The 22,394-nt window shown below is 41.0% G+C and overlaps 1 protein-coding gene across 1 annotated transcript in view; it reads left to right on the plus strand.

The window, feature by feature from the left end:
• Positions 1-22,394, plus strand: part of LOC122814279 (receptor-type tyrosine-protein phosphatase C-like) — a 2,027,173-nt gene that overhangs the window by 945,048 nt on the left and 1,059,731 nt on the right. The window contains exon 19 of the mRNA XM_044086870.1: positions 10,783-11,007. Within this exon, the coding sequence (XP_043942805.1) occupies positions 10,783-11,007 (225 nt within the window). The remainder of the gene's footprint in view (positions 1-10,782; positions 11,008-22,394) is intronic.

Genomic DNA, 22,394 nt, shown 5'->3' on the forward strand with positions numbered 1-22,394 from the left:
GTAAAAGTTTCACCAGGCTTTTGAGCCCTTGTGTAAAATAAGTGCCTTTCCATTGTAAGATTTGTCTGGGGGTTACACATTTCTCTAAATTAATGTTTTAAACACTCAGGGTCCTCCCTTGACTCAGTCTGTACAACAATATGATGGCTTTCCCCCTCTCCTGTATAGATAGCAGGTGCATACACAAATGAACGTTCCTTTTCCATGAATTCTGACCAAGCTAAATTAAATAGAATAAATGCCTTTGTATGGTCATCTTTATCAGAAAATGCAGCCTGTATGAAAATATTGTAGTCTTGATCAAACACTTTCCATTTCTCAGCAATATTACTGTCAAACACAAGTGCACTGGGTTTTCAAAATCCATCTGGCATGCCCACAAAGTATACACAAACACACTGAAAATATGGCCATTATAATTATGTACAAACAAACAGTTCTGTCAGCTTGTAATATTCACATGCACAATAAACTCTTTGAAATACTGTACTTTGTGAAATATGCTCTGAAATGGCTGTATTCTGCGGAATATGCCCTGTAATGGCAGTACTTCTGCAAAATAGTTTTACTGTAACACTGCACAAACATGTGAGCACTTTATACACTTTTGATAACTCGAATATCTTTGCTTAATACGGAAAAGACATGCTCTGTGAAAATCCGGTCGTTTCCCTTTATTTTATTTGTTTTATGCAATTTGTACTTTATTTCAGACATCTTCCATAGTAATTCAGATATTTTTATCAATATCATACATGTTGGTTTAAGCAAATATCATTTAGAATGTTCTGTAAGCCCCATCTCATATTATGTGAAAAGAAATAGTGCTGAGCAAGTTTTAGTACCTGAAATTAATTTCTGACCTGTTTGCAAAGTTTGCATGTTTTATTGATGATTCACTCTGGTATATTTCTCCAGTCCAAAGCAAGTGCCTTAAGTAATTTTAGCCAAGCCATCTTTAACGTCATGCCCTTTGGATATGGCGTTACTGATTCCATGTCCTGTAGACATGCCACTTCTGACACCATGTCAGTTGTCCTTCTCAAACACATAAGACAAGCAGGCGGGGGGTTTCATTTAGATGCTTTAATATATAGAAACACATCAGGATGTGTAGAACCATCATAAAGTATGCACAAACTAACAGACAGACCTTACATACATACATGCTTACATCTTAACAACTTACTACAAAATGGCAGTCAGACTTGCATGTGCTCAGTATTTATACACTTGTGCAAGTCCTTGAATAGCTTCTTTAAGGTCCATACACACATATCGATCTATACAAACCATGTAATACTTTTCCAAAGACATGGTTTATTTGAGAAAAAAAATACTACCTTTATGCTTAAAGATGTCTCAGAGTTTACTTTAAGCCAGAGTATTAATCTCACAGTCTTCTTTTCTGAAGCAAAGGACAAGGAAGAAAGGATCTTCATTCTCTGGATGAACACAGGCAGCTTAGATACCACCTAGACAAAAATCCTTTCCAGAAAGTTTTCTAGACAGTCATCAGATGGTACTACTTTTTGTTACACTCACCATAGCAAGACACATCAGGGCAGGGTCACAGCTTATTCAACAAGGACATTGGCGTCTTCACTGGATTTCTGAAAGGGTTGGTCTCTAGAAGTATTCTACAGGCAGCAATGTCATCCTCTGTTTATACATTTACATAGCACTGCAAATTGCATTCCTTTTCCTGGCCCAGAAAAGGCTTTGCAAGGACCATTCTCCAGTGGCTCCTGAAGTCATATTTATTGTCCTCCTCCCTACTTTTCTACTCCTGAATAAGATGTACTAATCTACCTGTATGGTGTAGGCTACTGCTGTCATGATCCATGTATTGAGCACAGCACTGCTGTGTAAGCAAAGTAGTATAACAGTAGATGTTTTAATGGATCACTGCTGCAGTAGCCATCCATCCTTCCAGACCCCTTTTTTTCTGCTACTCTTACTTTTAAATTGCCAGGATGTGCTTGTTTTACCCTTTTTGTATTTAATTATCCTTCACTTTGATTCTAAGCACAAGTATTTAGCATTCTTGCCTCCTTTATAAGCAAATGAAGTGATGTGAAGTTGTTCAATCTCGCCTTTCATTCTTCCACATGGGTTCAGGGCCGATCCCTCAGCTCCGAGTCAGCCGCTTTCACAAGCTCGAGGTTTTAGAGTAGCTTGAGGCCATGTCCCTATCCCATGATGCTCCCTGTCTCATCTCAGATCTAGTTTACCGCTGCAACAGATTGGAGGTCAAGAGAGAGCTCAGGCCTGTATTTCTTACTTTTACTTAGCTATTGGATAGCTATCCTTACAATCTTTTATATAAATAGTATGTTCATGGCTAGTTAGCCTTAGCTTTTTGTTCAGGCTCTGTCCTTACTGTTTTTGACAAATTTTTCATCTTTATAGAGCGGCTGCTCTTAGGCCTTCTTAGCCACTTTTTGTTTATCTCCTATCCTGTTTATAAAAAGTTAGAAAAGTTAAGAAAGTTTAAAAAATTTAAATCCTTATAGTAAGATTTTGAATATATATTAGCTTTGTAGACTTTACAGCTTTAGTGTTTTGCTGTCTGTGTTGTTAGCTAGTCCAGTATTAGATTGGTCTGCTTTTTCTAGTGTGGTTTACCTTTAGATATTTATATATATATATATATATATATATATATATATATATATATATATATATATATATATATTTATACATATGTCTTTTTTTCAGACTGAGTGATATACTGTTTGTATCTGATATGGCTGATCATAAAGAAAAAGAAAAGCAGAAGTCTGAATTTAAGAAATGCCCTGAGTGTGGGCAGAAAATGTCTATAACTGATCTGCATGTCAGTTGTGTGTACTGTTTGGGGGTAGTCCATCTACAGGAGGACTGCTCCATTTGCCACTCCTTTAGCAGAAGGGTATTACTGGAATGCATGAGAAAATTGGTAGACAGGTGTTTGCTGAAACCAGATTTCCAGGAATCGTTGGACAAGGCTGACCAGACTTCAAAGTCATTGAAGGGTTTGAAATCTTCAAAAGCTTTGTCGGAGCCGAAGCCGTCAGCTCCAAGCCTTGCTGAGAAGGTGCTGTCACCGGTTCCACAGTCTTCAGAGCCGAGCACCGAGCTTGTGTTTCGGAGCCCGTTCCCAGTATTGGAGCAAGTCTCTGAAACTTTAAAGTCATCCATTTTGCAGTTGATGGCTTCTTTAATACTTTCTACTCGTTCTTCGAGAACCTTCTCCAATGTGGATGTAAACTTGAGTGGCGCAGAGGCTTCTCGAGAATCCGGCACTAACCAAATTATTATCGGCTTTGACCCAACCAGTTTCAGAGCTGAAGACTATTTTGTCTGCTGTGTCTACTCCTCCTCCAAGCCGAGCTGGGCCTTCAGAGCCAGGGGAGGTGGAACTGATGATTGTGGAACCTTCAGAGCCGAGGCCTGTTCCACTGCCATTAGCTCCATCAACTCAGACTACTTCAGTGCCGTTCGGAGAATCTGTGAGCCGACACTCTCTGGTCGGCCCCATGGGGGGAGAGTCAAACCGATGGGTCGGTTCCAACCCTTCCCATTAGAAATTCGGCATGGATGAGCTCGGCTCCTTCCTCTAGGTTGGAGCCCACTGTGTTGGCACCAGGGAGGTTGCCATCTTCTTCGGAACCAGCTGCTTCCTCGTGTCAGAGCCGTGGAGCATTCAATGCTATGAGGAGAGTTATGTCTTCCAAGACTCCTACATCATCAGTGCCTTCCTCCTTCTCCCCTAAAGTGCTGCTTTCTACCTCTACATCACAGGTCCCTGTAAAGCGGCGAGACCCAGAGCCTCAGGTAGCCCCATTGGGTGACCCATGTTATACTGAGACCTCACGAGAAGCTCCCACTGATGAGGTTCCTAGGAAGAAGCTTTCCAAGAGGAGGTATTTAGACTCCCCACAGGAATCTATCACATCAGACACTGATTTAGAGGAGTGAAAATAGTCCCCACAGTCCCCCTTAGAGGATATCTCCTTTGCTGATATCCTTGAAGTCCTTAAGCAGAGGGGTGACTGGCAGACTGTTAGCCCTACTGATGATGAGTCGGTACTCCTGAAGGCCTTTGGGTCTCAACCCTCCACCTCCTGGGTGACTCCATCCTTCGATGAACTAATGGAGTTGGTTGCTTGTAGGGCATGGGATTCTCCTGATACTGTGAAACCTGTCCCTCAGAGGCCCAACAAATTTATTACATCACAAGACAAAATGTTCCTTACCAAGGGAGTGCCGGTTGATGCCATGGTGGTGTCAGCGGCCACCAAGAAAGAGATGTCTGAAACCTCTTCTATTGTCCATCCTCCTAATGGAGATTCCAAGATTATGGACAGGTATGGGAAATACATCTTTAGTTCAGCGACTTTTGCTATGCAATCACTAAACTATTTGACACATTTTACCCATCTTCAAAGAAATCTCCTAAAAGAGCTTGGAGATACTCTACAGGGTAGTACAGCTGAAGGCGTCCCTGATAAGGTGACAGCACAGCTTAATACCTTTAATTCCATAGTTAACTCATCCATGTGTCTCATTTCTTATGCAGCCGATGGTTCGAGTTGGGCAGCAGGTTCAGCAATAGCTCTTCGGAGACATTCCTGGATGCACTTATGCTCCTTTGTGGAAGCCTTCAAGTCTTCCTTTGTTAATACCCCATTTGATGGCTTGTCCCTTTTGTGGCCTAAATTCAAGGAGACCCTCACTAGGTGTGAGCAAGATGGAAAGACTCTATCTGCCATAGGAATCCATTTTTCCACCCCTACTAGACTGTACCCCAAAAGGCAAAAGGGTGGAAAATGTGGTTCTGAAAGTCCCAAGGAGCTTTTCAGAACACATGTAGTGAACCCCCCTCCAGGGGCAGAGGAGGGGTTAATAATATAAGACGTCACCCCAGTGGCAGAGGGCATCCACAAAACTAGGGCAACACGGATCAGAACTTTGGCAAGCCCTACCAGCGCTCTTGAAAGGAGGCCCAACTGTCCTACTCTGGAGGCAGTCAGGGGTCACTTGTCTTTGTATCCAGATGCCTGGCTAGAAATTACAAAAGATTCTTGGGTACAAAGAATTGTTACCATAGGTTATGTCATTCCATTCTCAGAACCCCCACCTGTACGAAGGAAAATCCCAGATGTTCCACCCAGTCTCAAGGATCAAGCAGCCATAGAAATTCAAAGGCTGCAGGAAAAGAGAGTCATCCAGCCAGTCCCAGCAGACCAGATAGGATCCGGAACCTACTCCAGATTCTTTTTAGTTCCAAAAAAAGACAGAGGACTGGAGGCCCATCTTGGACCTCAGCAGACTCAACACCTTTATAAAGAAGCAGAAGTTCCGGATGGCCACAAATGATTGGATGTACTCTATAGATCTCAAGGATGCATACTATCTCATCAAAATGGCCAGACCATACAGAGATCACTTGTGTTTCTGGCTGGGAGCCAGTCACTATCAGTTCCGAGCACTGCCCTTTGGTCTCAAGACAGTCCACAGAGTGTTTATCAAATGCATGGCAGTGGTTACGGCTCACCTGAGGTGTCTAGGATTCCGAGAGTTTCTGTATCTGGATGACTGGCTCCTCTCTGCCACCTCAAGGCATCAACTATTTCAGTCCAGGGATCACACTCTCAATCTGTGTTCTCAGTTAGGAATAACTATAAATTTCGACAAGTCTGTGTTGTCACCATCACAGCGTATTTCCTATATTGGAGCAGACTTGGACACCACCATCACCATGGTAAAATTGCCAATGGACAGAATAGTCACCCTCTGACAACAGGTGTCAGGCATTCTAATGAGCAAAAAAGTACCAGCCTCTCAAGTGTTGAAACTACTAGGTACTATAGCAGCAACGCTCATAGCAGTTGCTCTAGGTACTATAGCAGCAACGCTCATAGCAGTTGCTCTGGGGCGTATACACATGAGAATTCTTCACTGGTTACTCTTCACCCAGTGGTCTTACCAACAACTTCCAATGTCATTCTTGATAATGATTACAGATTCATGCAGAAAGGATCTTCTGTGGTGGCTGGCCAGCCATCATGTAACAGTCGGTCGCCCATTTGTTCTTCCCCCACCATCAGCCACGGTGACCACGGACGCTTCTCTGATAGGGTGGGGGTCTTTTCAGGGAAGAACAGCACAAGGCACCTAGTCAGAGACAGAGTTACAGTTGCACATCAATGTCCTGGAGTTGAGAGTGGTACTTTTGGCATTGCAGTATTTCCAGGACTCTCTACCTCTGGGGACGATTGAGATCCAGACCGACAACATTTCTGTGGTCTGGTATAACAACAAGCAAGGGGGAACCAGGTCTTACCCCTTGTGTCGAGAAGCCCTGAGAGTTTGGCAGTGGGCAGCATCTACTGGGCGCTTTCTGATAGCAATGCACATCCCAGGGAAATCCAATGTGATTGCGGTCAAACTGAGCAGAGCCATTCTGATGCCACATGAATGGTCCCGCAAAGACGAAGTTGTGGAGATGATTTTCCGCAGATGGGGCCAGCCTTGCTTCAACCTGTTTGCATCCCCTATGAATGCCAAATGCAGACGCTACTTTGCCCTGAGTCCCCCACCAGGGGACAGCTCAAGGGTTCGCTCATACACGATTGGCCCCTGGGACTCCTATATGCCTTTCCACCAATTCCCTGCAGCTGCCACCATACGAGTTCAATTGTATGCAATTTCAAATTTTCACCTCGGATCTGAAGGTTCCATCCTAATGTCTCACAGATTATGTAGGGCCTTCCTAAGAGCTACCATACATCTTAGACCGCCAGTTAGACAACCTTTTATTCCCTGGAATCTGAATTTTGTGTTATTACGGATTATTCTTCCTCGTCTTGAGCCTGCATCATCCTGCCAATTAAAATTTCTCTCTTTGAAATTATCTTCTTGGTAGCCATTACTTCAGCACGTAGAGTGTCCGAACTTCAGGCCCTATCAGTCAAACCCCCATATTTGGTGTTTCACCTTGACAGAGTGTCACTGAGGACTAACCCTTTCTTCCTTCCAAAGGTATGTTCGGAAGCTAACCTGAATCAAACTATTGAACTCCCAACTTTCTTCAGTAACCATTCTAACAAGTTGGAATGCATGTTGCATAAACTTAATGTTCACAGGCAATTACGATTCTATTTGGACAGGACAAAACAATTTAGGAAATCAGAACAACTTTTTGTTTCTCATGCTGACACCAAATAAGGGCTACCAGTATCCAAAGTTACTCTTTCCAAGTGGTTAACTGATTGCATAAAATTCACATATTCCTCAGTGAATCAACCATTAGGACATAGCGTGAAAGCTCTTTCCACTAGGGCTGTTTCCACTTCCTCAGCTTATGTGGCTAGGCTGCCTTTGGACACTATATGTGCAGCTGCCACTTGGTCTAAGCCTCATAACTTCATCATGCATTACAAAGTAGATAGGACCTCCAGGAACAGGACTTCCTTTGGTTCCACTGTCCTCAGGAATATACTCCCATGAGACACCCAGGATGAAGGGTGCTTAAGACGCTACCAATGGTGTAAGAATGAACAGAGAGATTGAACAACTTCACATAAAGAAGTTATGTACTTACCATAACGTTCCATGTGAGTTGTTCATCTCGCCTTCATTCTTACATTCCCACCCACCTTCCCCCTGCAGGCTTCTCGAAGAACGAGTAAGACTTTGCGGTCTGGTGGATCGTGTTCTAGGATTTTTTACTCCAGCTGGAATACTGTTTATGTGTTATCATGTTATACATGTTGGGATCAGCAAACTAGATCTGAGGTGAGACAGAGAGCATCATGGGATACGGACTTGGCCTCGAGCTACTCTAAAACCTCGAGCTTGTGAAAGCAGCCGATTTGGAGCCGAGGGATCAGCTCCGAACCCATTTGTAAGAATGAAGGAGAGATGAACAACTCACATGGAATGTTATGGTAAGTACATAACTTCTTTTTTTGGCACTCCAACTGGCCTTTTTATGGACAGCCTTGTTTGCTTCAGGTAGTTGGAGAGCCTAAAAGGACACCCAAAGCTCTGAGACCTGTGCAGAGGGCAAGACCTATACAACTAAGGCTACTGCAATGATAAGCCATTATAACATATTCTGTTATGGTAAGTTTACTTACAAACTTTTCTATATTTATCATATACTAATCACTGGTGCTCACCAGTATGCAAAAACCAGAACAGGAACTGGACAAACACCAGTCCCAGGGCAAGAGTCTACCAACCCACTTGTTACCTGCTGTGGTCACATTATCCCCATTCCCGAAGAGTGATGAGAGTCAGATGGTAAGGAGTAGGCCAGGCCGGGCATCTCCACTGCGTTCCACAATTGCTGCTCACACTGGGAGACATGCATACAACACACATGATCTCCTCATCATATGTAGGACATCACTGTCAAGGGTGCTTGATAAGCCCACACAGCACAGCTGGAACCATGGAACACCCTGTGTTCACTCTAGGTATCACCTAAGTGATGAGTTAGAGCCACTTCATACCCCCAGGATTGAACATTAATTGCTCATTCTCATCTTTCCAGCCTGGCCTTCCTAGCATCTGTGTCACTATGTAACTATGTATGGACCATCTGGCTTACAGTCATGGCTTCATCTCTGCACCATAGAACTAGATTCTCAAATGATTTGTTAAAGGGAATATTCAGAGGTGATATTAGTTGTTCATGTAGTTCTTTCTGTCTACAAAGGTGAATCCCATTGCGCACATTACTTTGCCCAGTGTTTGTATTTATAGCTCATTCAGAATCCCTTCTTTGATAAATGGACTATTATTATTCCCTCTCTCAGGCTCATTTCAGCTGATTCCCTTATGTCACATTTGTTAAACATAAACATAAATGCTTGTTCATTATATGTGTCTTCTACTGTCCCTACCTGCCTGAATGTCTGTCCATTTTGTTAATCACGGTATGCCTCTTTAAGATTTCTCTTGTTTTGCAATGAATCAGTACAGTGTTTGACCCTCCTGTCTTACAAATTTTGTTCACTGCCCTTAGCATGGATCTCTGCTCTTGCCATCCCTGGATCTTCTCTGCTTTAGATGTATTGCCATATCCACATCACATATCTGGTTCGCCTGTATTCCATTATACTTCTGACTGCTATATGTATCTGTTTCTGTTTAATCTGCTGTTGTTCTCTCTCTCTCTCTCTCTTTTTCTCTCTGTTTCTTTGTCTTGCTGTCTTTCCTTGTACTTTCTGAATGTTTCATTTTTAACTCTTTTCTGATAGCCAGCGGGTATCTATGGCAGTAATTAATTTTCTTTATGTTCAGTGAGTCTCTTAACATGTACCATGTGAATATCTCCCAAAACAGTGATATATAGATTATTCCATTTCATTCCACTCAAACCTCCCAATTGCCTGATCTTTTTCTAGAAGTATACTGTACCTTAATTGTATATTAAGTATTTTTTAAATATTCCAATAAAAAAGGAGCACACCAAACAGTCTTAGTCTCAGTGGTATTGTATTTCATTCCTGTTACTGTGATGCTGTTTAAAAAATGGAGCTAGCAACTTGTAAATTCTCACTTGCCACATTTTCATAGAAAACCACCCTTTGAATAATAAAAACATGTATGTGCATCTCAGGCACATATAGGTTTTCATTATTCAGAGGGTGGTTTCATATGCGCTATCATTTCTGAGAATTTAAAAAAAATCACTTAGTCTTTACTTACTAGGTAAGACCTGTTGTTTATATATGCAGATTTTCAGAGATGACTGACCAAAGCCCTTTTTTCTAGCAAACTTATTTGGTCATTCTTTTCTAGCATTGTGTAAGTGGGGTTTATGATAAACAAATTAGTCTACAAGATATGGCTTGTACATAGCTCAGTACCTTAGTTTTTGTGCAATACTCTTCCCTTATGTGAAAGTATGTTATTAGTCAACAGAGTTTCCAATCTGGTTCATTTTACTTCAACTTTTTCATCTCTAAAAAAGTTTCTGTTTGATATGTGCCACTTATTTATTTTTATTTAGATCTGATTTCTTTTGTGCAGTGTTTCCTGATTGTGTAGCACTCCTTCATTAAATGTAACTAGCTATTATAAAACAAAAATATTTACTCAGAAAAGAAGCTGAGTTTTAAACATTTTCAGGTAACATAAATTAAAGAATATTGTTTTAATATGGGCAGGGAAATGAAAGGAATACCTTTCAAACTGTATTAAGTAAAACAAAATGAATGTAACAATGAACTGATCATTTGGACTGTTATACAGTACAGCTTGATTATTTCTGTCTGTGTTAATAGCTCCTATTTTGGCATTCATTTGTAATTTCCAACTGCAGTGGTGGTGCTGCGGTAGCGTTGTTGCCTCACAGTTAGACATTGCTCGTTCGATTCTCAGTTAGAGTGTCTTCTGTGTGGCGACATGCGTGAACGGGCGTTCCTTCGTTGAAGGTTGTGCGTTAGGCCTGGCAAGAATTTCCTTACGAAAAGTCTTTTGTCTGCTAGTGCCAATGACCAGCACAGGCTCATGACATTCCATACAGTTGTATCATCAGTATGAAAAACTGACAAACAGTGGGTCCAGTAATGGTATTCTGAAACGTGAAAAAAAAGTATTGTGCTAAGCTATTAATTGCAACTGTAAAAGGATGTTTTAATAATTGAATAATTTAAAGTCATTGTTTAAACCTGTTATTTGAAGTTTTGATAATTACAACAGAAGAAAGTACATATCTTTCAGCTTTCACAGTGCTGTACTTTGATTTCGAAATTGTTAAATTTGCTGTTTACATTTTAGGTAACTATACCATAACTCAGGAGGAAAATTATTTGATGATCAGTCTGGATCCACCCAGCAATGTCAGCGTTCGTTATAATTATAACGGCAAATCAGATACTACTTTAATCGTTGACAAAGGAAGGATTAATGAATTTGAACCTTGCACTGCTGTTGAAATTACAGAAGTATCTCGCAACAGCTGTACATTTTATGGACAAAGGACTATAACCACAAACTTTACTAGTAAGTCATAACAATGATTCTGTTTTTGTCATGGTTTTGCATTTTTCACAAATATAACTTGAAAAGATTAATTAGTGATTCACTCTTGTATAAGCATAAAATTGCATCTAGCTTAAACCATAAGAAATGAGTTATGTACACAGGCTTATTATGTTTGTTCAGGAAGTTATCTGAAATACCTACGGCTGCGGAAAATTACACCTTCTCTGTAGTTGCATTTGCCTTATAGCAGTTAATAATATTTCTGCAGAATTTAGGTTGATGTTTCTCATTGAAAGTAATCTATCTTTTATTTATTTATTTGTATTTGCTGATTAGGATGATCTAAATGGCTAGAACTCCTGTTCATTGCAGGCCTAGGGATAAAAGTTCCAAAGTTTTTACAAAAGGAAAAAACTGACCAATTAAAAGCACATTATGTAAGATACAGATTTGTAAAAGCAACAGTAGCATACATGCTTTAATAATGTTTATTAAGTCAGAACTCCAATCCATATGGACCAGCATCAGGCTCAGTGCATGGGAGGTACAAACATGAAAGAACAAACATTGCATAATAGTAATAAATAGGGAAATAAACAATAGTATGTATAGCATATATAGGGAAACTACACACCACATACATTGAGCTTACATTTCAGATAAATAACTGTACAAGATAATAAACACTAGTATAGTAATTCAGATACTTGCAAGCTCTGTCATGTTGGACTGAATTTGGGTTATGATTTTCAGCAAATAGCTCACGATAATGTCAAGTGGTTAACTATGTTTTCTCATTTAAAACTTGTTCTGTATAGTGCACCTTTGAATTGTGTTTCTACTGTCACTGCTCTTTCAATGTTTTACACTGAGAAAATTCACCACATAATTTTAATAGTACTGCTTTACAGGTTTATACTCCCTGATATATTATTGCATATTCTAATACTTATTTATCCAATATGCATGCTTTTTTTGGCTGTGTCAATTTGTGATGTAGGTATTTTGGACAAGGATGGTACTATTATACATGATGTGTTTACTGGAATTTTTATTTTTAACAATTATAGAATGTAGATAAGCCTGTTGATTTCTCCGCTGTTCAGTATAAATTTGATAATACTGTGGACGATTAAGAAAAGAGGTATAGCATTATTTGTTTATGATAATATAGCTAAGTGACATAAAAACTTTTAAAACTAGCAGTATTCCTCCAATATTAGATTTTTAGCCATTATGAAATGCATTTTCAAAAGGTAAGGCCGTTTGATAATTAATGATTCAGTTACGGAATACCTTCTCACTTATATGGCTAAATTAAATCCATTGCTAATTAGTTTTATGTCTCTATACAGTGCTGTTTTTAAAGATATTATTGATGCTATAAGATATCTCTGGACATATATACAGATATTTCAGCATGGGAAACAATACATTTCTAACATATCAATATATCAAAACAGCCTCCCCCATAATAAGTGTCCAGCTTGTTCTTAAAGGGTTCCTATCACGTCATCGAACTTTTACAAGTTCGAACCACATATAGTTGAGACCATATGTTCGAATTTGTAAAAGTTTGAGCGTGTGAATGGAAATCTCCATAGGCGGAGGTTTCCATTCACTTCAATGTGGTGCAATCTCAGAGTTAGTATATTTAAGTAGTGGGGGTGGGGCATGCAGGGGGGCTTGCCCCCCATGCTTACAATAATTTATTTTGTTGTCCGGTGTGTGTGTTTTTTTTCTTTTCTTTTTTTTGGTAGTCGAAGTTATGTAACTTTGAACATAATGGTTCGACCATTATGTGTCCGAAGTTACATAACTTTGACTATTTGATATAGACCCGTTCTTAAAAAAATAAACTAGTTCTTGCTTTAAAAATATTTGGTAGTCTATTCTACATGTCAGCTACTCTCTTAAATAACTGATTAGTACATCTCTCATTCATATGTAATCTGCTTCAGAGGTTGTCCATTGTGTCCATATTGCTGTTTGCTATCTCCAAGCATTCCTAAAAATGATTGCCTCTAGACACCATATATACCTGAAGAAGGCCTGTTCTTAAATATCTATATGAGACATTGTACAAGTCCAAATATTTTAATCTTTCACAATAACTTAAACTTTCATATCCATTGATACCCTTGGTATATTTATACTTATTCTTTCCAATTTACTCATGCTAATTTTCTTATAAGTTTCCCTATTATTATTCCATACTCTAGTTTGAATCTAATGTAGCTTACAAACAACAGATATGAAATTGGCTTTTCCATCTGTTTCATAAATTCATCGTCATAGATTGTTATTAGGCTAATATGTTCACAGGTTCATAGGTAGGTACTAGGCTGTTGGCCCTAGGGCCTATATAAGCCTAACCAAAAGGTACCCTGGCTTTTGCCACCCAAGAAAATTATTTTCCTGTGCTCCTGTCGAGCAGAGCCACAGAAGTGATCCCTGGGGTGAATTTCCTATCTCCCATCCAATCATCAAGATTTTTCTTGAAGAGTGCCAATGAGGAGCTTTTTTGATATAGATAGGTAGCTTGTTCCAGAGTATGGGAAGTCTATGAGACAGGGATCTATCCCTCCAGCATGTTCTGTTTATTGTGGTGACAAGGTTTAGGTCCCTAGAGCACGTAGCTTGGAAGGATTGGGATTTCTTTAAGTGGAGCATGTCCAACAGCTTTGGGTTTGACATAGCTTTGTATGTTAGGCAGAGATCGCCTCTGAGTAGGCAATATGCGACGGAGTAAAGCTGGTCTTTTTTGAGACGGTCTGCATAGTGCATCTGTTTGAGGCTGGTAATCCTCTTTGTGAGGTATTTCTGTGGTCTTTCCAGTTGTTGTAGATGTCTTGTGAGGTACATACCAAAAGGGACGTTGTACTCTATAATGGGTTTAATGAGTGAAGAGTAGAGGGGAACAATGACCTCTTTTTTCCAGGATGAGAAACCTTTTGTGATGAGGTGTGCCACGTAGAAGGATTTCCTGACTACTGTGGAGATGTGATTATCAAAGGAGAGACTACTGTCCACCTGTGTCCCAAGGTCTCTTATCACGCTTTCGGTGTTAAGTAGACAACCGCCTATGTGGTAGTTCATGGGTACAGAGTTTTTACCAAAAGGAATGACAATAGACTTTTTGGCATTGAGCTTGAGACCATGGCTTTGACACCAGGCATCTGTCTCAATGAGGCCCTTTTGTAGGATGTCCACATCGTTAGGAGTTTTGATTATGGCTCCTAGTTTGCAGTCATCTGCGAACTTCATTAGCCAAAGACTTTCTGTGTTAGCCTGTACTTCAGAGAAGTAGATACCAAACAGGAGAGGACCCAGGACTGAACCCTGTGGTACTCCACTTGTCACTGGTCTGAAGTTGGATTTGGAGTCTGCTACTTTCACAGTGTGGGTTCTGTCAGTGAGCCAGTTGGCAACCCATCTTGTAACATAGGGATTTATGCCTGGTTTTAGTGAGTTTATCTATAATTCCAGAGTGGGGGATGGTGTTGAAAGCCTTGTCAAGATCTAGATAGACTGTATGAACCACCTTACCCTCATCTACGTCTTTGGTGACCGTTTCAAAGTAGTCTATCAAATTTAGGAGACATGACCTGCCTTTTTACAAACTCGAACTGGGTAAGGTCCAGAGTTTGGAGATTACCAATGTCATTGCAGACCAGGCTCGTCAGGCTAATGGGGCGCTAGTTCTCGGGGTCTGTGGTGGCTCCCCCTTTGTGGAGTGGGATAACCATTGCTGTGTGCCATTCAGTGGGCACACAGCCTGAGGTGAGGCTATGATTGAACATGATAATTAGGTGGGGTGCCAATTTGTTCTGTAGTTTGTGTAGAACACAGCCTGGGATGTTGTCAGGTCCCATGGATACTGTGTTCTTGGCTATGGAGAGTGTTTTTTTTTTTACTTGTGCAGCCGTGATTACAGGAACTTGACCTGGGAATCTTTCTAAGTCTAGCCAAGTTTTCCCAAAAGAATAATGATGGCACTTATTCAAATAGGAGATTGAGGGCCAGACATTTATAAACCACCTCTTTTCATGAGGGACTTGGGTGCCAGGCCTGATGTAAACATCCTGTTCCCCATCAGCTGGTCTAGGTTGTGCTTAAACTGAGTAATAGACAAACTCAAATTCACATAGTTGGAATAGGAAGGGCAGTCTTTGGGATGGGTTCTAGTGCCTAGACTGTGAGAGATGTCTCTGTGGTACATTTGGTTGGGGACACATGGCTAAAGTGATATTCAGCTGCAGAAAAATATGACTGTTGCAAATTCCCTGTGAGCAAAGAGAAGCACACACTGCCATGACCACAGCTTTAATAAACAAGTGTATAGGGGCAGAACAAGTAATGAGTGTTGTGCCCAGTGTACAGTTTATGCTTATGTAACTACAACATGTAGAAGTTTGCTACATCATGGATGAAGTCCTGCATGCTACTGTAATCAAACTTATGCTCCAGTATGCATTTTCCACACACACACACACACACACACACACACACACACACACACACACACACACACACACACACACGCACACACACACACACACCAATTATAAAGGCAATGTCCATTGTGCACTGCATTTTTACTATTACTGACATGCCCAATGGCCAGCCTGCTGCTGCTGTTGTCTGCCACACTGCCTGCTGTCTCATGTTGCCTTGGGGACCATGAACATTATTTTCTCCCTGTGCATTTGGTTATTGAAGTTGTGGGTATGACATCACATTATTCTCTCTGCCCACAGGGAATTCACAACAGCCATATTTCTTTGCATCTCAATGTCATTTCAGCCACGTGCTCCCAACTAAATGTACCACAGGGAAATCCTTGCTGCCTAGGTGCCTGAACCCAGTAATTAGTCAAGTACACATCTATGGACCTATATAGACAACCCTTTTAGAAAGTTTGAGATCTCTGGCCATTAGCAGAACTGGAGAAAGCAAGAAGGCAGTTTTAGGGATTTGAGATTTGGGTAATGATGCCCCAATGCATGAGAAGTCAGTTCTGGTTCAGGGTCCAGGATCCAAGGATGGTGTAACAGATGAGGTCACAGAAAGGGGAATGGTACTTGTCTCAGACAAAAGAGGGCTACAAGGATCATAGTTGTGCTACAATGGTCTGCTTCTGAAGAAACTTTATTATCAAAGAGGACAGAGAGTAGGTGTATAGGAGATTCATGGGTCAAGCATAGAGAACAGCATCCATAGATGGCGGTCACACTGCAGGGATCAGAGCAAAAAATCTACTGCATTTAGTGTTGGAAGGGGGAATAAATAGATTGCAGCTGGTTGATCACAAAGGTTCAACACTCGCACCACTGTCTTTGTATTGAGGGAACCACTCTTAAGATATGAGGATGCTCCTGCTCAAATTGTCTGCTAATATGCTAGATTTCCCTGGCATATGCAATGTTATCAGAAACCATTGCCAGGACATCACCCTTTGCCATAGTCTCTTGGCCTCTTGACACAGAGGATATGACCCAGTTCCCCACTGTTTTTGTACCATACCACTGCCGTGTTGTCAGCGTGGAAGGCTATCACACCCTCGGGAAGAAAGTCCTAAAAGACTTCCAGTTCTTGGAGGACTGCTCTCATCTCCAAAACATTGATGTGAAGACTGACCTCTGAGTGGGACTACATAACTTGGGTGCTCTTCCCATCTAAATGCACACTAAACCCAGGAGAAAAGTGTCAGTGGTAACTGTGGCCTGGGGCTGAGTGAAAACAAAAAAACAAGAAAATGGATTGCACCATCACCACCCACAACTTGTTCAGTTTTACATAAAGATTTAGTCTGTTGAGGTCCAGAATGGGGCATGTTTTTTTGTGGCACTAAAAAAGAATATTTAGTAGAACCTGGATCCTCCTTGGTCTGGCAGGACCTCTTGGATGCCTCAATTGAGAAGCAGTTTTTATATTTCCACTGCTGTTTCTCTTCACTGATGGCTGAAACATCTGGAATGGATTGTTGGTTCTCCTTTGGAGCATAGAAAACGGGAATAGAATACCTCTGGAGACAACTCTCAAGCATCTGAAATTATGGCTTCCCAGTCTTTGGGGTGGAGAGCCAAGCACCTTCCAACTGCCTCCAGAGCTGGCAGTTGGACAACCCTTCAGGGGTGATAAAGGAGCTTACTGAAGATTAAACCCCCAGGAGAAGTGGTTCTCCCTTCCCTCTAGGGTGGCATCTATTAAAGTTTCCCCCTCTACCACAAGAGCCACATTCACCAGAAGCATCTTGAAAAAAAATCTGTGACTTGTGAAAAATGAGTCATTCCCCTTCCCCCTTTAGGTTCATGGAAAAGGAACTCTTTTGCTGGACAAACAGTGTCTTCTCTTCTTGCTCACTCCTAGTCAATTTACCTTTGATTGTGGGAACAAAGAAAGAGGAACCATCAAAAGGTGCATTTAGAAAGTATACCTTGAAGCAGTCTGCATAAGCTCTGCAAACTGTAAATTTTGTACCATTCATGAGAACTCTCATAGATACATTTGTGATGGACTGCAGAGTAGACAACTGAGCATCTCATGACTTTTGAGTCTCTGGTGGCTGCTCTGTACACACCATCTTTGATATCTTTGAAATTAAATATTTTTGGAGCCTGGTCAGATAAGCCAAGTAGTTCAGAGTACGTAATGCAAAGATGGCTAAAGCATGAATGCATTCCCCAGGAAGTTCAAAGCCTGAGACGCCTTGTTTTAGTGGCAGACCATAGAACTCTTCTCTGAGATGTATTTCTTAGTGGCTACAGCAACCTCAATATCATCCAGTGCAGGGCACTCAGTCCAAAAGGTTCTATCCTTTTCTCCTTAGGAGGGACTAATACTTTGTCAGGCTGCTAGGGGATTGGCTCTGTCACATAGGATTCTTTCCATGCCCTCTGGAATAGCAAATTGATGAGGCATCTGGATGGGGAACCACCCAGAATATGGATAGGTCCATGCCACTGGCCTCCAGAAAAAAGTGATTACTGGGGAAGAGGAGCATCATCAGTTCTAATAAGTTCACAGATCAGTTAATGATCTGAAATGCACCTCCCTTGACTATATGAAGCAAGACTTGATCAAACTTACTGATTATGTGTCTCAGGCAGGTATGAGCTTAGCACTGAGCATCAAAATGCCTTCACCAGGGATGATGCCACATTACCAACAGAAAATGATTGATTTTTGACAATTGGCATAGCTTTTGGTGTCAATCCAAAAATATTTGAGGGCCTTGGAGGACATAGTTGACAGACCATGCTGCTTTACCAGGGATGGTCAGCACTAATCCCCTCTAGGCTTTCAGGTATTGGTAAAGACCTTTTCCACCCCATAATACCTTTTTTTAGGCAATGCCAAACTGATAAACATGCTGACTTACTTGAACCTATGAAGGAATATCTGAAGATGGTACTAGTCATTACAGACGTCTTAAGAAATTCCACTACCTGCAAGCCTTTCTATCCTGGAGAGTTTGGGCACCTATGTAGTAATGGAGACACGGTTTGAAGTCTTGAAGTGTACCCAGCTATGTAAGGTTATACTGCCTTTCTCACCTTTAGACCAGCTACTGCACAGGAGGGAGCTAAATGTGGAGTCTCAGTCTATATTAAAACCAACCTCACATCCAGACTAGTTACGATGTATGAGCCACTGGAGCTCATACATTTACAACTCACCATAATCAAGGTCTTGCCCATATCCTTGCAACCTATATGTCCCCCTTCATGTCTCAGGAAACCCATACTACCTCTGTTAATGTACTAGATTCACTTACCATTCAGCCCAATGCAAAATTCATGGGGGATCTCAACTATCCCTCTATAGACTGGGAATCCTACACCACTTGTAATGCACAAGCCCAGTGATTCCTAAACTTTATTAATACCAACATCTTGGAACAGTTGGTTCAGTCTCCTAGTAAGGGTACAAATATCCTTGACCTTATACTCACTAACATAGAAGGCCGATGTTCCTCACCCAATGTAATGTCTTCACTGATGAGATCTGACCATAAGGCAGTACTGCTTGAAATAAAAATTAAGTCTGGGGATCAGGGGATCCAGTGAAACAAAAAAACCTTTAGGAACTATTCTCTCTACTAAGCGACACCTTGGCTAAATATCAAGCACTCTCAAACCCAATAAAAAACAATAGCATATGCTGAGCGATTAATAAACTCTCTGTACAGCCAAATTGATAGCTATCAGAAAAAACATATACATGTCTTGTTTGCATGTTGATAGCTATATCGAGTGAGCCACCCCAGTGGAATCACGGTATCAATCTGTTATACAACAAAAGAAAAAAAATCTTGGTAAAGTGTATGTAAGTCAGTTGCATACCGCCTACTTCGAGGCGATCTATGCCTGATATACAAAGCTATGTCAAATCCAGAATTAATGGACATGCTCCACCTCAGTAAATCTAAATCCCTTAGAGCCACACGCTCGAGGGACTTGAACCTCAGCACAGAAATAAATAGAACTTGCTGGAGAAACAGGTTCATAACCCAGAGGCTCCCTTCGCTCTGGAATAGAATTCCAGTTCATGTGAAGCAGAGCACCTCACTGAATCTCTTCGAGAAGAATCTCGATAGGTGGATGGGGGATCGTAGGTTTGTCCCAGGGATTACTCCCGTGTCACTATTAGACAGAGGCACAGTAAACTAAACCTTAAAAAGGGCACAGTATACTCAAATCAAGGGGTGGCGTAAGCCATACAGAATCGGGCTAGGCTTATAATTGCCCCAGGGCAGATAGCCTAGTATGAACCTATGAGGAACAAAGCCTTACATACTTTCACCCCCGACCAAGAGGATTAATCAATACTTCATAGGTCAGAGCTTAAAAAAAAGCTTTTCAGGTAAAGGACAACCACAAAGTTTTGTACAGCTATGTCGATAATCTCAGGGGAATACGCAACACTGGGCAGAAATTATTGTAAATGGCATCACCCACACTGAAATGGAGTAGTTTGGCTTTATTAAAGGAATGTCATGTCTATTAAATCTTGTGGATTTTTTGAGAGTGTCACCAAAGAACTGGATGAAGGCAAGACTGTGTAAACAGCTAACCTCAACCTGGTCAAGACTTTTGATACAATGCCTATTCAGGCATTATAGACAAGCTGACTAATTTAGGTATACACCCTTTTATCACCCACTGGACAGCCAACTGGCACACTGATTGGCTTAGGAGGTCAAAATAGGTGATGCCACCTCCACCAAGATGCCAGTTACGAGAGGAGTCCCCCAGGGCTCGGTACTGTGCCCGCTCATTTTTGACATTTTCTGAAATGGAAGCAAATGCTGACATTTTATGGCTGACTAAGTTTTCAGATGATTGCAAGCTGGGGGTTATCACTGACTCTCCTGCAGACACTAGCTTTCTTCAAGAAGGCCTATCACTGACTAACAAATGGTGCCAAAGCCATGGTCTGAAACTCAATGAGGTCAACCATCCTGGTTAATTACCATGTTGAAAATACACCCCTAACAGTCAACCCAGTGGTCAGGCATCTGGGTACACACATAGACAGTAGCCTTACCTTTGACCACCATGTGGCCACAGTGCTGAGGAAATCCTTTTATGTTGTGCAGCTTATAAGCAAAGGCATAGCATCTAGGCCCAAAGAGGTCATTATTCCACTCCACCCTTATCAGACCAGTAATGGATTACAATGCTCCCTTTGGTATGTACCTGACCAGGCATATGCAACAACTAGAGCAACTTCAGGGGTTCTTTACAAAAAAATAGGATTTATGGGGGCTTGTAATTTTGCCAGGTTATCACTTTATTATAGGAAGTTAACATTTGAGTAGTTTCTAAACATCCCAGGATTAGCTGGGGTTCCAGGGTTTATTTTCACTTCAAAGGAGATCATTTTATGGTCTGACCTTACCAGAGAAGACATTACTCTATGGGGTGTGCAGCACTCACTCATATTAGCGAGGACCAGATCCACTATGTTGTCCTGGTCAGTATATTGACAGTCTGATTTAGGGAGTTTGTGTTTAAAAAATCCAGAAATCTCTGTGCCAGCACGTTTAGTGTGTCGTATATCATTCTCAGTTAATAGTGGGGTAATTAATGTCACTAATGAATATGGTATTGGGCTGGATGGTGAGTGTTATCAATAAGTTTGACTATATGTTATGGGTTCATGGCTCATACAGCAGGACCTATAGCTTACAGGGAAATAGTATGAGATTTTGCCTATGGAGAAGCTCAAGTGCATTGTTCTGTTTGACCAGTGTTAAGGTATATTTACTTTTTATGTAAATCGAGACACCTACACATTTAGTCTCTATCTATGCAGTAGCTGGTCTAAATGTGTGGAAGGCATTATTGCTTTTTACTGCAGGTGTGCTCTCTGCAGCTTTAAACCACATTGCACAGATGTCAGCATTCTCTAGTGTGAAGAGAGCTTTTAGGAGGTGGAGTTTTTTTTTTCTTTAGACTAATAGCACTGAGCAGTAACACCTTTGATTTCCTTTCTTTCGATTTGCTATGTCAGAAGTACTTTCAGTTTGGCATTGCCTAAAAAGGCACTGTGGGGAGTGTGACGATATGAAGTATTGCCAGCTATGCCAGGAGTAGTGGGGTGGTGGATGTGTAAGATATGCCAGCATAGCTAGTTGGAGTTTTATAAAGAATTATATGTCATTTGTATATCAAACTGATTTGTACATGTGTATGTGTTGAAAATGTATTTATAAAGTTGCTTTTGTTAAAAAATGTACCAACGGTGGGTCCTGCTGGACAGAAAAAGAAGGATATCTGTATGCCATATTATATTATAACTGTTGAAATTAATATATTGTAATGGAGTATACTGGAAGAGAAGAGGTAATCTTAGTCCAGAAAAGTGTGCTACATCATGGGTGATAAGTTTGTGGATGATCTTAGTCAAATAATGATATGCAGTTATACAATTTTAAGACACAAAATATTTTTTACACATTGTTCATTCTCAAGATTTTCTTAGATATGTATATACGGATTCACTTTATATCCTCGAAATACTGAAATATCGAAATTCAGTATTCCGAAGCTATAAAGTCGAATTTTTGAAAAACAAAAATTCAGAACCACGAAATTCAAAATATCGCACACTGGAGATTTTGAATTTTGTACTTCTACTCCACACACACACACACACACACACACACACACACACACACACACACACACACACACACACACCATCCTCCCGACACACAAACACAAGCTCTCTACTACATAAAAGCAGGGGGGTAAGAACCCCTTTACCCCCCATGTGGGGGGCTGCGCACCCCACACCCCCTACTTAAATATTCTCACTCAGAGGTCGCACTACATACAAACACACACAAAACACCACCACACAAGCTACATTCTCCTCACACACACACATCACAG

This window comes from Protopterus annectens, chromosome 10.part0 (genome assembly GCF_019279795.1).
Source record: "Protopterus annectens isolate FY-2018-M chromosome 10.part0, PAN1.0, whole genome shotgun sequence".
Taxonomy (NCBI): Eukaryota; Metazoa; Chordata; order Ceratodontiformes; family Protopteridae; genus Protopterus; species Protopterus annectens.